Below are 15,879 nucleotides of genomic sequence, written 5' to 3' on the forward strand. Positions count from 1 at the left end.
GTCCCCGGAGCTCTGCCATAAGTCATCCGTGGCTTCAGTCATCAGTTAACACAGAGCCAGAAGTAAGTCCAAAGCACAGCCAGATGACCCCAAGAGAAGAGTAAGATATTAGACTGAAGAGAAAGTGCAGAGGCTACTAAGAAGCTTGTCTTACACGTGGCTGACTCAGCTTTTATCTCCAGTACCTCCTGGTCCCCCAAGCCCCACCAGGAGTGATTCCTGAGCACAGCTGAGTATGATCCAAAGACAAACCAGTAAAAAATGGTTGTTTGGGAAAAATAAGGTTGTAGAGCTCTGGTGAGTTTCTAAGGCTCGCTAGCTTAAGATCTGCGGGTTCAGAGGTCAGTTCTCAGTACCACATAGCCTTCCACGTTCCACCAGAGGTAACCCAGCTAAAGGACTACAGATACATAGGTTTTGGGATTTTTGTTCTGCTTTTTTTATTTTGGCTTTTTGGGTCACACCCAGCAACGCCCACGTTGCTTCTGGCTATGCATTCAGAAATTAGTCCTGGGGGTGCTCGGGGGACCATATGGGATGCCAGGTATAAAACCCAGCTTGGCTGAATCAAAGGCAAGTGCCCTACCCGCTGTTCTATTGCTGAAGCCCCAGATGTGCAGGTTTGGCAGTCTAGAGTCTGGAGGTGGAGAAAAGTATGACAGTATGAATATGCATAATATTTATGTGCCATGGTTTTTTTGTTTGTTTGTTTGTTTGCTTTTTGGGTCACACCCGGCGATGCTCAGGGGTTACTCCTGGCTCAAGCACTCAGGAATTGCTCCTGGCGGTGCTCGGGGGACCATATGGGATGCTGGGAATCGAACCTGTGTCGGCCATGTTGGCTGCGTGCAAGGCAAATGCCCTACCTGCTATGCTATCGCTCCAGCCCCTGTGCCATGTTTTTCAATGATAATATTAAATTTTTTGTTTGGGGGGCACACCTGGTGATGCTCAGGGCTTGGCCCTGCACTGAGAGATCACTGGTGATGCTCAGGGAACCCATCTGGGGTGCGGGGGATCTTATCTATCTGTATCAGCTATGTGCAAGGTAAATGCCCTCCTCTCTACTCTGTCAGGTCCTCAAAAGTGTTTTCGTGTAGGCACATTTTTTTTATTTAGGTATATACCTAAAAGCGGAATTGGGACCAGAGAGTACAAGAGTTAAAGCATTTGCCTTGCATGTGGCCAACCCCCTGTTCTATGTCAGTTACCCCAGGTCCCCCCAAGCATTGGCAAGTGTGTACCAACTCCCATAAACGTGGGGTTGTTAGGTTAAATGTTAACTGTGGTCAACTTTGTGAGAAACTCTTTCCAGAAGTGACTGAGGGTTCCTCACCAGCACTCAATATTAATTATCTGTCCTTATTAAGGGTCTGATTTGCAGTTTCTTAAAATTATACTGTGCATTTTTTTCAGGTGCTTATTGGTTATTGTATATTCATCTTCGGGGAAATGTTGATTCAAATCATTTGAGCATTTTTATTTTTCAATTTGTGGTGCCAGAAGTATTTGTACTGTTTTGTTTGAGGGCCACACCAGGCAGTGCTCAGGTGTGCGCTCCTGGCTCTGCTCTCAGAGATAACTCCTGGTTTAGGGTTGGGGGGGTGGTACAGGGGCTGCAGAGACCACATAGGATGCCAGGGATCAAACCCAGGTCTGCCACATCCGAGGCAAGTGCCCTACCACTGTACCATTGCTGCAAATCCCCCCCCCCAACCCCCCAACCCCTTTGTCTTTTTCAAGTTTTGTTTTGGGAGTCACACCTAATGGTGTTCAGAGATGACTCCTGGAAGGGCTAAGAGGACCATATGTAGTGCCAAGAATAACTTGTGCAAGGCTAGTGCGCTGCCTGCTGCATTCTGAGGCTTCGGTCCGTGTCTGAGTTGTGAGATCTCTTGATTCTAGACTTAGGTCTTCTATCAGATACATGGTTTCCAAATATTTTCTCCCTGAGGTTTGTGATGATTTCATCTGAAGCAAGAATATGTATATAAATATGTATATATCTTTACTTAATTTCTCTTTTGTGTCACTTGTGCTGTGTTACTATATCTGAGAAACCCAGTTCGCAAATGTTTTTTTTTCTTTTTGGGTCACACCCAGCTGATGCTCAGGGGTTACTCCTGGCTCTGCACTCAGGAACCACCCCTGGCGGTGCCTGGGGGACCATATGGGGTGCTGGGAATCGAACCCAGGTCGGCCGTATGCAAGGCAAATGCCCTACCCGCTGTGCTATTGCTCCAGCCCCAGTTCACAAATTTTTACTCCTGTTTTCTTCAATGGACTCAGGGAAAACATATGGGGTGCCAGGGATCAAATCTGGGTTGGCCGCATGCAAGACTAGGCTTGCCCACTGGACTGGCTCTCTGGTTCCTTTACTGAGGTTTCTTTTGTCTGCTTGCTTTGGGGGCCACGTTTAGCTATGCTTTGGTGTTTACTCCTAGTCGGGCTCCAGGAAACATGGTGCTGGGGATTGAACCCAGGTTGACTTGGCCTTGCAAGGCAAGTGTTTTTTTTTTTTTTAAGGCATATGCATTTATTTGTATTCTGCTTATTAAATATTTTTTCAGTACACATGGAACCCAGTCCATTTCTTCTAGAACACATTCTTTTTTTTCCATAATTTTATTTTTTTTTTCTTATATTTATTTATTGAATCACTGTGGGAGAAGTTACAAAGCTATCAGGTTCAAGTCTCAGTCATACAGTAATCGAACACCTTTCCCTTCACCAGTACTCATTTTTCACCACCAAGAACCCCGATATACCCCCCCTCCCACCCCTCCAAGCGCCTGTGAGGCAGATGATTTCTACTTAACTCTTTTCTACATCGATTACACTTATTATTTCAACAAAAGATGCACCGTTATTATTTAGAATTTCCCCCCCAACAATCAGAATTGCTGAAAAGGCATTGTGAAATACTTTGTCGCCTATAGCTGGTTATGAGAATCATATAATGTCGCGTGGCCACAATAGCGTGTGATTTTGAATTTCTGCAAAGAGCCAGATAGTTATGAGATTGGTTTCTGTGCGTCTGGTGTTATGGCTGTGCCAAAGAGCTGCTTGTGGGGGGCAGCTCGTGACCTCGGTAGGGCCTGAAGGACTAGCCGGTACCGCCCCACTCCCATGAGACTGCAGTTGCCCCGTCACCACCAGCTCATACCTGGCTTTCCAATAAGCTCTGAGGCGGCGGCCACCTTGTATGTGGTCCAGATGCATTTTTGCCAAAAGGGTTTCGAGATTTGTTTCTGAGTCTCTGGGATCATGGCTGTTAATCGGCTTGAGAGCCAGAGAGGCCGTTTGTAGGCGGCAACTCGGGGTCTCATTGGGATGGGGAGGAAAGGGCCGGTTCCGCCCCCATCAGGTGAGGCCCCGTGTGTCTCGTCACTGCAGGCCCAAACCTGACTGTCCAGTGGCCTCTGGAGGATGGCAGTCACCGGTCTGCCAGGGAGAACAGGCCAAGGCACGAAACCTATTCCCACCTGGAGTGGCCCAGTGCCAGTAACCTACTGCAGGAACAGGACACAGTTCTGCCAAAAGCCTTGGGTTCCAAGATTTGTTTCTGAGTCTCTGGGATCATGGTCATTAAGCAGTTCTGTCAGGAACCAGAGAGGCCATGCCTCCAATTATATAGCTGAGCCGGAGGTGGTTTGTGGGTGTGTCCCACATACCTAACTTTTGGCCGTTTGCTTTCTTGGTAAACTTTGCCCCAAGTTTTTGGGGTCTGGCCAAAGGCACAGCAGCAATTTTGGGGTATCTGGAAGTCTGAAGGTGCCATGAAGCTGCTGATGCACTCGCCTCACAGGTACAGATTGACCTGCTGGCGGCACCATACCCCTAAAGCAAGTGCTTTAACCTCTATTCTTACTCTGTCCAGCTCCTCTTCTGCTCTTTTTTAAGTTTTGTTTATTTTTTAGTTATTGTTGGTTATTTCACAATGCTACAAAATTCGGTTTCAATAATATCCCACTCCCTGTACGTGTTCCCAAGCAAGCCTTTTATTTAAACACAATAAAGAGACTATTCTGTCATTTCTGTTGATGATTCTAGTATCAAATAAGTAATTTTTTTTTACAGCTTAACACTTGAAGACATCAGGTGATGTCAATCCAGAGATATAGCTCCAACTGTTTTTTTGTCTTGGTTTGTTTTGGTGGGGGGCATACCTGGCTCTACTCAGGGGAACCATATGGGATGGTGGGGATTGAACCAGAGTCATCTGTGCTTGGCAAGCCTGGTCAGGGGAACCATATGGGATGGTGGGGGGATTGAACCAGAGTCATCTGTGTGCTCGGCAAGCCTGGTCAGGGGAACCATATGGGATGGTGGGGATTGAACCAGAGTCATCTGTGTGCTCGGCAAGCCTGGTCCCCCAGCTCCAACTTGCTAAAGGATCAATGAACTCACTCCTGTCCAGCGGTAGGAGTATTTGATGACCATCATGACTCTTAAAGTATGTCACTTTACAGCCGCACGTAGAAAAGCTCTAACCCAAGGGTTGCTTTCTGTTGCCAAATTGAGTGGTATTCATATTTGTTTGATTTTTCAAATAACTCCTGAAAACTGCTCCTCAGTGTCTAAAGTTTGTTTCTTTAACGTGATCTTGAAATAATTTCAAATCATAGGGCTAGAGAGATTGTACAGGGGTCAGGTGCTTGCTGTGCATGCAGCCAAGCCAGGTCCAATCGCTGGCACTGTGTAGAGTCTCTCACATGCTTGCCTAGCATGTGGCAGACCTGGGTTTGATCCCCGGAATCCTATATGGTCCGCACAGCCCCTGAACCACCCCACCCTCTCCAGAAATGATGTGGCACATAGCCAGGTGTAAGCCTTGAGTGCAACTTGGGGATAGTCCAACCTTGCCCCACAAAGTTCCAAACTTTAGAGGAATTGCAAAAGTAACTCAAAGAACTCTATTTAATAGACACTTCGCTTAGGTAGGCCAGTTAGAAATACAGTGCAGTTATTTTAACTCTTTTTCATGCGTATCTAGAACATATCTTGCGTGTTCACAAAGTATGTGTGGGCTCTCGCCACGTGCGTTCCGTGGCCATGAGCTGCTTCCCCCACCCCTGCCTGCCACTGCTGGTACGTGAAGGAGGAAACAGGGCCACCACGCTGGTTGGTCACTGTGTATTCCCATCTCCGTCCCACCTTTTATTCCATTCTCCACCCCCGCCCCACACGCCTGTTTCAGTCTCACTGTCACCCCATTCCAGTTTCACCCTGCCTCTCCCTCACTCCCACCTCCTGCGTCCCCCATGCCAGTCTCCCCTCGCCCAGTCTTGCTATGGAAGTCAAGAACCCAACCTCGAAAGGTTAGGGGTAGCAATTCCACATAGGTGAGAGCACAGTCAACATATGAAAGCCCTTTGGGGAAGCTCTTCTAAGACAGAGATCTCATCCTGCTAGGAGATCTGCCCAAGGGTGGAAGGGTGTATTTCTCCTTTCCTTAGTCCATAACCATTAAACGGTCACCTTAAATTTACTTCTTAGTAATCTTTCTAGTCATTTTGTATGGACACAGTAAGAGAGATATTAAGCTTAAAGGGTGGCTCTCCTGAGGACATCTCAGATCCCAGGCCAGATTAGTCCTTCCTAACCCTAGCAGGGTCCTTTTCCAGTCACTTCTCTGGGTCATGACAGAATTTGTCCACGACCGTGCTCTTAACTTAAAAGAACTAAGTGCAACTGAGGCTTCTGTTGAGGAAATATTACAGATGCCCAGGAGTAAATATTCAGTCAATTAGCTCCCAAGTTACAAAAGCATAGCATTAACTGTCTTCCTGTGTCTATACAAAAAGGACATTGCTCTGAAGTGAACTATGCAAAGGACATAGGGAAAGAGAAAAGCAATATTTCATTTGCAAATACAAAATCCTGAGTCCTTAGAAGGATCTGACCTTAACAAGTCACAGAGTCTGACTTGGGGATATAGGTGATTAATAGGAAGCAGAGCACAGATAACTAACAGATAAACACAAAGGAATGGGAGTGCCTCGAAGCACTCAATAACCCAATAAACCTAAACTCCCTGCAGCAGCAAGGGAGAAAGGACACACCACTGTTATCCTACATCATCTATGTATCTGTTTTCTACTGTTGCCTCATTATCCTCTTAGTACCTCAGTGTGGATTTCCTAAAAACCAAGGTCACCCCTACAAAACAATAATAAATGATTAAACTCAGAAAGTTAATACAGATTACCGCAGAATGCAATAGAGTGATGTCTCCTCTGAACCAGAGGTGTGACACATCTTACTGGTTTTCCCAAGAATGTCCTGAATTTCCATAGTCAACCAGGATGCAACCCCTTTAGATGCAGCAGCTCTTCAATCTCTTTTAGTCTGGTGTCATTTTCTGTCTTTTGGTGAGTATAAGTATGAGCAGTGATCTTGTAGCTGTTCTCTCAGAATATCCTCAGTTTGGACCTTTGTCTCGTATGTAGAGTCAGATCCCGGACCTTCGTTATTTTATTTCTGGGGCACACCACTCAAGGGGCCATGCTGTGCTGGGATGACTCTTGGGGCCTCCTGCATGCCAAGCCTGTGCTCAGCCCTTTGGGCCACCTCTGCTCCCAGATGGTGCCCCTTGAGCAGGGATACCACTTAAACAAGACTGCATTGTATCCACAGGCTCACAATTTTGTCTCATTGCTGGAGGAATAAATTCATCGGTTGTGTAAGGTCTCTGCTATAACTCACTGCTATAAAATTTAGTGGTTTTGGGGCTGGAATGATAGCACAGTGGGTAGGGCGTTTGCCTTGCACACGGCCAACCAGGGTTCGATTCCCAGTATCCCATATGAGCACCGCCAGGGGTAATTCCTGAGTGCAAAGCCAGGAGTAACCCCTGTGCATTGCCAGGTGTGACCCAAAAAGAAAAAAAAAATTAGTGGTTTTTATTTATATTGACATTTACTGTACAGATTTTCTTCTATACGTATCAGTATGAGATAATTATTTTTTCCACTGATTTATAATCGATTACTATTATTTATATTGGTGCTCAGATTTTCCGAGAGTTTTTGGGTTAAAGCTTTGCATACACCTGACCTTGCTGCATCCCAGCATATTGTTCCCCCGAGCACAGCCAGGTATGGCCCCAAAACCCGAAAAAGAAAACACAAGAAACACCAGGACAACAGGTGTAGTCCAGCCCCCTTCTCCTGCCCTAGAAATCAGTGGGAACCCCATAAATCTGACTTTTCTACCCTTTAAGCATGGCATAATTTCTTACACTAGAATGTCAGAGATACCCCAAAATGATTTGGATTTTCCCTACCTGGTCTCTGGTTGGTCATTTTCCCAGGTTCCAGAGCCCTGGGACCTCTTCCCGTTCATGTTTGGATCCTGGTGATACTCAGAGGGTACCTGGCAGTGCCTGGGGGAGCCATAACAGAGATTGCATACAGGGTTCCTAGTTGGGAAGCATGTGCTCATTCTCTTGAGCTGTCTCCTGGCCCAAGTCCTGGTATCTTGTCAGAGTTTCAGACTCCTACCTCGCAGGAGCCAGAGAGATAACAGCAGGTTAAAACTCTTACTTAGTATATGGCTGCGGCAGCAAGATTCACCAGTACCAGAGTCCCCGTCCCTGAGCACCTCCTGGGTGTGGTCCAAAAAGCAGGACTGAAGCAATAGGACAGCGGAGAGGGCATTTGCCTTGCACGCAGCCAACCCAGATTTGGTCCCCGGCATCCCATATGAACCCCGACCCCCCCAAGCCCTAACGGAGCCTGAGCCTTGGTCACAGAGCCAGGAATAAGCCCTAAGCACCACCAAGTGTGACCCAAAATAAAAACAAAACGAGCTTGCTGGAGCATCACAGCTTTTCCAAGGGCTAACGTGCTGTATATATGTATCATCGCCCACATGCGCACACCCACAAGCAGACACAATTGCAACAACTCCTTCAGTATTTATCAGCACATTAAAAATCCACACGTTCATCCAAATGCCTTCCATTCCAGTGAAAACCACAAGATTCGTTCTAGTCTTCCTCTGTATGTTCGTAAGCCGTTCCTCTGTCGGTGGAAAGCCTGCTTCCCATAATATGCAGTGTATTCACTGACTTGCCCAGCGCCTCTCTGTAGCAGGCTCCATCCTGTGAGCCCAGGGCTCAGATTTTTGCCCTTTTTTTGGGGGGGGTCATATCTGGTGATGCAAGGGGTTACTCCTGGCGGTGCTCAGGGGACCATATGGGATGCTGGGAATTGAACCCGGTCTGCCGTGTGCAAGGCAAACGCCCTACCTGCTGTGCTGTCTCTCCAGCCCCAGGGCTCAGATTTTTGGATTTGTATTTTTGTGTGTGTGTTTTGCAGGGGATAGCCAGGGGCATATTGAGCTGCACCCGGTATTGCTCTGGGACCATGCAGCGCTGGGTTGAATCTTAGGTCCTCCTGCAAGCATGCCAGGCATGCTTGCTCCTGCCTCTGTTCTCCAGGATCACCCCCCAGTGGGGCTCAGGGGACCATATGTGGTGCTGGGGATCAAACCAGGTTGGCTGTGTGCAAGGCGAGTGCTTTCCTGCTGTAATGTCTCCAGCCCCAGGATTCAACTTTGTGACAACCAAGCAAGTCAGCAGTTTGATCTCGAGCACAGAACTAGGAGTAAGGCCCTGAGCACTGCTGAGTGGGCCTACGCATTGAATTGCCCAGCCCAGTTAGCTAAGGATCAACGGGGGTGCCCCAACCTTCCCCCGCCCCAGCCTCCATGAACACCTCAGGAGACACTTCTAAAGTTTGTAACGCATATGGGTAGCTTGTATTATGACCTTTGCTGATCCCTGGATGTTCTGAGACTCTGTCCCAGCTGTTGGGAAGCACGTCCCCTGGGAGTCAGCTCTGCCCACTCCTGCTCAGACTGGGCAGTCAGCAGGGACAGCCGTGGAGCCTGGGGTGACTGCCCAGACTCCCCTGCATCCTCCCAGCCGTCTCCCGTTCCCAGGCTGAACGGGCCCCTTGATGAAGGTCATTCAGGCAGACCCACGTGTGAGCTGGAGCTCATCTGTCATGGCCTGGCCTGAGACCCCAGACAAGCAGCCTCTAACATTCCTATTAAGGCCTGGGCTTCCATGGGACAATGGGCATCAGCTTCATGACCAAATCATACAGATGCCCCCCCCCCCCCATCTGCTCAGCCCATGTTCGTGTTCCAGACTCCCTGGGTCGGCCACAGGCGAGACCTCAGGGCCCTGAGTCACTAAAGGCCTTTACAACTTCATTGCAGGAAGAAGGGGTCTTTATTGGACAGAGGGGGATCTCGAGGCAGTGAGCAGCCACTGCTGCCCCGTGGAGACCCCATGAAGGCAGAAGCAAGGCCCAGCATTCCCCTCCCAGAGGCCCCCTGGGTGCCCACCAGCCCGGTCAGTGGGCAGCTTCTGGACTCAGTTGCCCGGGCCCCCCACTGGGGGTGAACATGGCATCAGCCCTTGGGAGACCACCATGACCAGAGGTGCACCCCTGCTCCTGCCTACACTATAGTTCTGGCCCCCAGGGGCCCCTGGTCAAGTTGTGTAGGTGCAGGAGGTCCCTCTGGCTAGTCTGATAGGCCCCAAGAAGTGGCCCCCTAGAGACCCTCCAGGGGGGCTCCCAGAGCAATCTCAGCCCGGGGGTTGGCAGCAGCCATGTGCTCTGAGCCAGCTGGGGCAAGAAGGGGCCAGGGGAGGCCCAGTCTGGAGCTGGCCCATCCTCCCTTCCTCTGCATCTCCAAGATAAAGGGGTGCAGGACCCAGGGCCCTCCAGCTGACCACAGCTCCGGGGCCCAGGCCGCCCTCTCCCTGGTCTGGCACCTGGGCAGGAATGTCGCGGGACCTTGGCTAAGAGGAATGGGGTGTGGAGAGGGCAGCAGTGGGGTGTCTGCCTCATTCCGGCTGGACATTCCAAATGTCTGACAGGGCCTAATGTTCTCCCCCCAGTCCTTGCCTCACTTGGCAAGAACCCACAATAGGCTTCCCTCGCCAGCCAAAGCTGGAGGAACTGGCCCAGGGATGGGTGTGACCGCACAGCACAGAGGCCCCTGGAAGCTGGATCAGGTGTCAGGGGCGGGCAGGGAGGGGTATGGGCACTGGGCTATTCTCTCGTGCTCAGCCTTAGGGTGCTGGACTTGGTCTCCCCACCTTTAAGCTCACGCACCCCCCAGGAACCAGCTCTGCACTCTGAGCAGGTCCCTCCCACGAGTCTCGCCGGGGACAACTGGACAGTCACTCCTCAGAATGCCAGGCTCTCTGCCTAGGTGCAGCAGGGCACTGCCAGGTGGGGGACCTGGACATTATATCCCCAGGGGGCCCTTGGCGGAGGCAGACAACTTAACAACTGGTCTGAAAGTCAAAAGAGAGAGAGCTGGTTAGTGGGGTGAGCGGCAGCGGGGGAGGAGGCAGGGGCTTGGGGGGTCTGGGGCCGGGCACAGGGAGTGGCCAGAGGGTTCCAGTCTGGGCCCGCACAGCATCCCCGGGGGCCTGACCATCTGCGGGCGCTGGGCTTAGAGAAGGCAGGGCCCTGCCTCCCTCTGTCTCGCTGAACCCGTTAGCTGGTGTGGGAAGCGGGCATCCGGGCGCTGCCTCCTTGGTGCGGCTGCTGGGAGGAGACCGGCGGCCGCCGTCCAGGGTGAAGGGCGCAGCCCCCCTGAGCACTGGGCAGCAGGACCCAGCTGGTCCCTGGGCCGACCCAGACGCGCCGCCGAGTGAGTGGGCAGGGTGACCGGGCAGCCTCCCCGGAGGGTGGGTCTGGTCCCAGCAGAGAGAGGCTGCTGGGGGCGGGCGGCCCAGCGCCGAGGCTGTCCTTGGGACACTGTCCACTTACGGCCCCGCCCCGGGGGGCTGCGGGGGCCCGCGGCGCGCGGGGGGCGGGCGGGCGGGCGGCTCAGACGTACTCTCGGGCGGCCGTGGAGGGCCCTGGCCGGTAGGGCTGCGGGATGCTGCTGGCTCGCTCCGGCGGCGGGCAGGAGCAGCAGAGGAAGGAGCCGCCCAGCATGGCCAGGCCAGCCGAGGCCCAGCCCACGAACAGGGCGGGGCCGAACTCGTACCTGCAGGGAGGGAGAGGGGGGCGTCACCCGGCAGGCCCGCCCCCGGGCTCCAGGAGAGAGGGGAGCGTCCCCCCTGCCTCCCTCCAGCACCCACCCCACACCGGGTGCGTCCAGGGCCCCTCCTCCTCCGGCCCTGGCCTTCCCCACCTGACCCCAGCAGACCCAGCAGACCGGCTGCCCCCAGACCGCTCCCTCCACCGGGCACTGGGGGCTCTCCACACCCGTGCAGCCTCCCTCGGGGGCCCCCCTCTGCACCTGCCATGCTTGGCCACCTCCTGAGCCCTGCTCAGATGCCACCTCTTCTGGGGACTCCCCCTGCCCCTCTGTGCTGGACCCGTCCCGGGCCCCTCCTCCTCTGGCCCTGGCCTCCAGCAGACCGGCTGCCCCCAGACCACTCCCTCCACCGGGCACTGGGGGCTCTCCACACCCGTGCAGCCTCCCTCGGGGGCCCCCTCTGCACCTGCCATGCTTGGCCACCTCCTGAGCCCTGCTCAGATGCCACCTCTTCTGGGGACTCCCCCTGCCCCTCTGTGCTGGACCCTCTAACTCTCAACTGCGCTGCCTGGGGCAGGGGGACAAAGGCTGTTCTGGGCCCAGCACGGACTTCAGCCAGCAACCTGCAGATGGGGGTGAGTGCCAGCCTGGCCCCCGGAGAAGCTGCCCCTGGTCTGGCGGGTTTCGTGGCTGCTGCTGCCAGTGCAGGGGATCAGGCCTCTCACTCCCAGGGTCTTCCTTTCTTGTCCTCCCTCCACCCCAAAGGTGTGGGAACATCTGGAGTTGATTCTGTCCTATTCTCTGTTCCTGACAGAGCCGAGAGGTGGTGGAGGAGCCAGGATGGTCCAGGCCCTTCACAGAGCCCCCTCAGAGGCCCCCCAACCCCCACATCTTCAGCCTTACATCAAACAGCCCAAATCTCTGAGCACTCCACAGCCGGAGCCTCCCCGGCCTTGCCCCGCCCCACTGTCCTGCACCCCATAGCTGAGGGACACCAGCTGCGCGTCCCCAGGACGGGATTGAGCCTGCAGGACCCACCCAGGAGGAGCTAGACCCACGGCTGGGCACTTGGCCACTGCGGGCCCATTGCACTCTGATAGCCCCTGGGCCGATCCTCCCGCTCCCCTCTTCAGTGTTTTCTTTAACAAAGCCAAGCGGCCCAGAAGGCCGGGGCAGAGGCAGAGGCCAGCTGCCCCTGGCACTCACCGGGCATTGACAGGGGTGGTGGGGTTGAAGAACTCCTGGGTTACCAGGGTGGCGTACCACGACACGGCCGTCACAGTGCAGAGACCTGGGAACAGGATGGACGGACTGGGGCTCAGCGCCGCTCCGGCCCCCAGCGCCCACAGGACAGGGAGTAGGGAAGGAGGCGGACACTCACCTGCCAGGAAGAAGAGGACACCCCCCGAGATGGCCACGCGACCCTTGGCAACAGGGTTGCTGTCTGCCACCCGCGTGCACTTCATGCCCACGACGCTGAGCACCATGGCCACAAAGCCCAGGAGCACGGCCACCACCATCAGTGCGCGGGCAGACTGGATGTGGCCTGCGGAGATGAAATGAGGAGGGGGCAAGCAGGGAGAGCCCGGGATGGGAGGGGCTGGAGCGGAGAGAGTGTGTGTGTGTGTGTGTGTGTGTGTGTGTGTGTGTGTGTGGCTCAGCTCCACTCCTAACCTTGTTCCCCCTCCCAGGGTACTTGGGGCTCCCTCCTCGACCGCTTTCTGGCTGGGGGCTCCCTTGGGGGCTGGAGGCAGTCCCTTTGGGTCTTTCCCATTAGGCAGAAGAGCAAGTTGGCCCTGGGACAGGGGGACCGGCTTCCCCCTCACTCATTCCGTCTCCTTGCCTCCAGCCAGCCTCCCACCAGCCTGTGCATGCAGAAACCCACTCGGGCCAGGCTTGGCTCAGTCGGCCGGCTCAGGGCATGTGGCATTCTGAAAGAGGCCAGTCCACCTGCCCGGCCGCAGGGAGTCACCCAAGCCAGGAGAGAGCCCGAGAGGTCTGTTCAGCCACCAAACCATCAGGAGGTGGAGGAGAGGGACCCGTCCCAAGTATCTGTGTGTATGCGTGCATGTGTGCGTGCGTGCGTGTGTGTGTGTGTGTGCGCACGCGCACCCACAGGCACATACAGGGCGTGTGCATGTGTGTCTGTGTGCATGTACATGGAGTGTCAATGTGTGGAACCGCATGTACATACGTGGAGTTGTGACTACCCGAGTGTGCCTGCATGCATGCATGTGGAGTATATGTGCCTGCGTGTATGTTCATGGAGTGCATCTGCGTGTGCCTGCATGCATGCATGTGGAGCGTGTGTGTCCGCCCAGGTGTCCAGGTGGCGGGCGTTGAGTGTGAGCAGTGTCGGGGGAAGCTGCAGGAAGAATCCTCAAGGTTTTCTCCTCTGAGCCTGCCGCAGCTCCCTCAGGTCTTGGCCCGTCACTAGACCAGGAGGACCCTGAGCCGTGACTTCAGGGGCTGCGTGGTGGCACTGGGCTCTGGACTGATGCGCCCCGCCCGGGCGTGGGCTGGCATGTGGCACCGGCGGCCCCCCGCCCCCGCCCCCTCCGCGCAGGGGAGCCTACCGTCCAGCGCCAGCAGCGAGTCATAGAGCTTGCACTGCACCTGCCCGGTGCTCTGGGAGGCGCAGGACATCCACAGCCCCTCGTAGAGGCCCACGGCCGTGATGATGGCGTCGCCCGCGTAGGAGGACTGCTTCCACTGCGGGAGCACAGTGCTGGCGATGATGCCCACCCAGCCCCCCAGGGCCAGGAAGTAGCCCAGGAGCTGGAGCCCTGAGTTGGCCATGGCCCAAGGCTGTGACTGGACGTCCCCGGGCTCAGGGCCCAACCAGGGTCGCTGGAGGGACTGGGGTCATGGCCAGGTGGCAGGACAGGAGCCACCGGACAGGGTGGGGTAGAATGAGGGGTCAGAGCCGAGAGGGATAGGCAGCGGCCAGCAGCTCAGGCGGCGGCCGGGGCTCTAGAATGCAGGGGGAGGCCCAGGGGCTGGAGAGCCAGCGCCCGCCCACAGTAGCCCTTAAGCAGGGCAGGGTTCCAGAAACTGCCTCCCAGTGCCCTGGGGTGGGGGGCGGGGCCATGCCCAGGTGGGTGCCCCCACACGGGGGAAGGGCAGGGAGGAGCCAGCGGCACTGCCACGCCCCCTTTTCTGCGCAGGGAAACCCCGTTAGATCCTGGCTCAAGAGCCGGAAAACCGTGTGTGTGTGTGTGTGTGTGTGTGTGTGTGTGTGTGTGTGTGTGTGTGTGTTGGGGGGGGGAGTTTGGTCCTGGCGAGACTGCCCTGGTCCGGGGCCTCCTGGGCAGTGGGGGTCTCGACTGAGACGTGATGGGGGGACCGGGCTGAGGCGGGGAGCCCATGTGTGAAGAACAGTTGGGGCCGGGCCTGGGAGCAGCTTGCAGGACTATGAGCTTGAGGGGCAGAAGGAGACCCCACGGTGGCTGGCAGCCAGGAGGGCTTCCGGGCCGAGGAGGGCGCCCGCCAGCTAATCCCCTGGCTGGCTGGCTCAGCGGCCCCTGCTGGGACCGAGACATTCCTGGGGTTCAGGCTGCCAGGCCAAGGGAGAGGGGAATGTTTAACTCTCCTCCACCTCATTAGCAATCCCCTCACGTCCCGGCCTGCGGCTTCGAGGGGGTCTGGGAGGAGGCCGTGTCCCCAGCCGCCTGGCACTGCCAGGCCCGCTACCCCCGCGCCCCCACGGCCACCTTCCGGGACCGCACTGGGGGAGGGCAGGGTCCCCCCTGACCTGCAGGCCTCCCCCCCACCCCCGCGCCACTGCCCCCCTCAGCAGGGACAAGGCCCCGGCTGGCTCCCTGGCATTCTTCACGTGGCTATGCAAAAGCGAGGGTGCCCAGCAGTGCCTGGACAATGGCAGCCTGTGTGCCCGCCCACGGCGTGGGCCCCTGGTATGGCCGCTCAGGGAGCTGGGCCTGCCCACTGTGGGTCAGGGTTGGGCACTGCGCCCCCATGCCCAGGCAGCCCTCTGCCGGGAAGTCAGAGCCGGGGTCGGGCCGCAGACCTGCCTCCTGGCCAGCCTGAGCTCCCCCAGCACAAAGGGGTGCAGAGTCCCCGGCTGCAGCCACAGTGCCCGGACGAGCAGAGGCTGTGGTCCACGCCCAGAGGGGAGGAAAATGGGCACCTCCTCTCCTTCCCCTTCTGTTTGGGGGCCACACCCACTGGTGCTGAGGGTTACCTCCGGCTTGGTAGGGGAGGGGCAGGAATGGGATCACATGGTGCCTGGGAGCCCTCGGCTCCCTGCCCTGTCTCTGTGCCCCGTGGCAGGGGCCTTCTCTGGTGCAGAGTGGACCAAGCGGGGAATGGGGGGGGGGGGGGCTCAGATCCGAGCACCTGGCCCTCCCCCTGTGTGCAAGCCACAGACACGCTCTGACACCTCAGCAAGCAGCCCCTCCACGAAGGGTCCGGGAGTCAAAGAGGGGGAGCCACCACTGAGGGTCACCCTGCAGGCTCCAGGGCCAAGCCCAGGAATGCCCCTTGCCAGGGTGACCCAGAACAAGGCCCCTAGCAATCCCTGAAGCCCATGAGTCTTTGTTTTTGTTTTTGAGGGGGTCACACCCGGCTCAGCGGTTACTCCTAGCTCTGTGCTCAGGTATCACTCCTAGAGGGACTTGGGGTAACTGGATGCCCGCGATCAAACCCAGTTTGGCCACGAAGAAGGCAAACGCCCTGCTGCCTCCTATACTCTTGTTCTGCCCCTTCCTTCCTTCCTTCCTTCCTTCCTTTCTTTCTTTCTTTCTTTCTTTCTTTCTTTCTTTCTTTCTCTCTCTCTCTCTCTCTCTCTCTTTCTTTCTTTCTTTCTTTCTTTCTTTCTTTCTTTCTTCCTGAGTCTGAATC

The 15,879-nt window shown here is 55.5% G+C and overlaps 1 protein-coding gene across 1 annotated transcript; it reads right to left on the reverse strand.

Annotated features, from left to right (window-relative positions):
• Nucleotides 1-10,197: 10,197 nt before the first annotated feature.
• Nucleotides 10,198-14,094, reverse strand: CLDN19 (claudin 19). The gene is made up of 5 exons (XM_056123598.1): nt 13,596-14,094; nt 12,401-12,565; nt 12,226-12,310; nt 10,873-11,025; nt 10,198-10,321 (listed from the first exon to the last, which is right to left on the reverse strand). Exons 1-5 carry the CDS (start codon nt 13,816-13,818, stop codon nt 10,273-10,275), a joined length of 675 nt encoding a protein of 224 aa, XP_055979573.1. The 5' UTR covers nt 13,819-14,094; the 3' UTR covers nt 10,198-10,272.
• Nucleotides 14,095-15,879: the final 1,785 nt, after the last annotated feature.

This window comes from Sorex fumeus, unplaced genomic scaffold (genome assembly GCF_029834395.1).
Source record: "Sorex fumeus unplaced genomic scaffold, SorFum_2.1 ptg000047l, whole genome shotgun sequence".
Lineage (NCBI taxonomy): Eukaryota > Metazoa > Chordata > Mammalia > Eulipotyphla > Soricidae > Sorex > Sorex fumeus.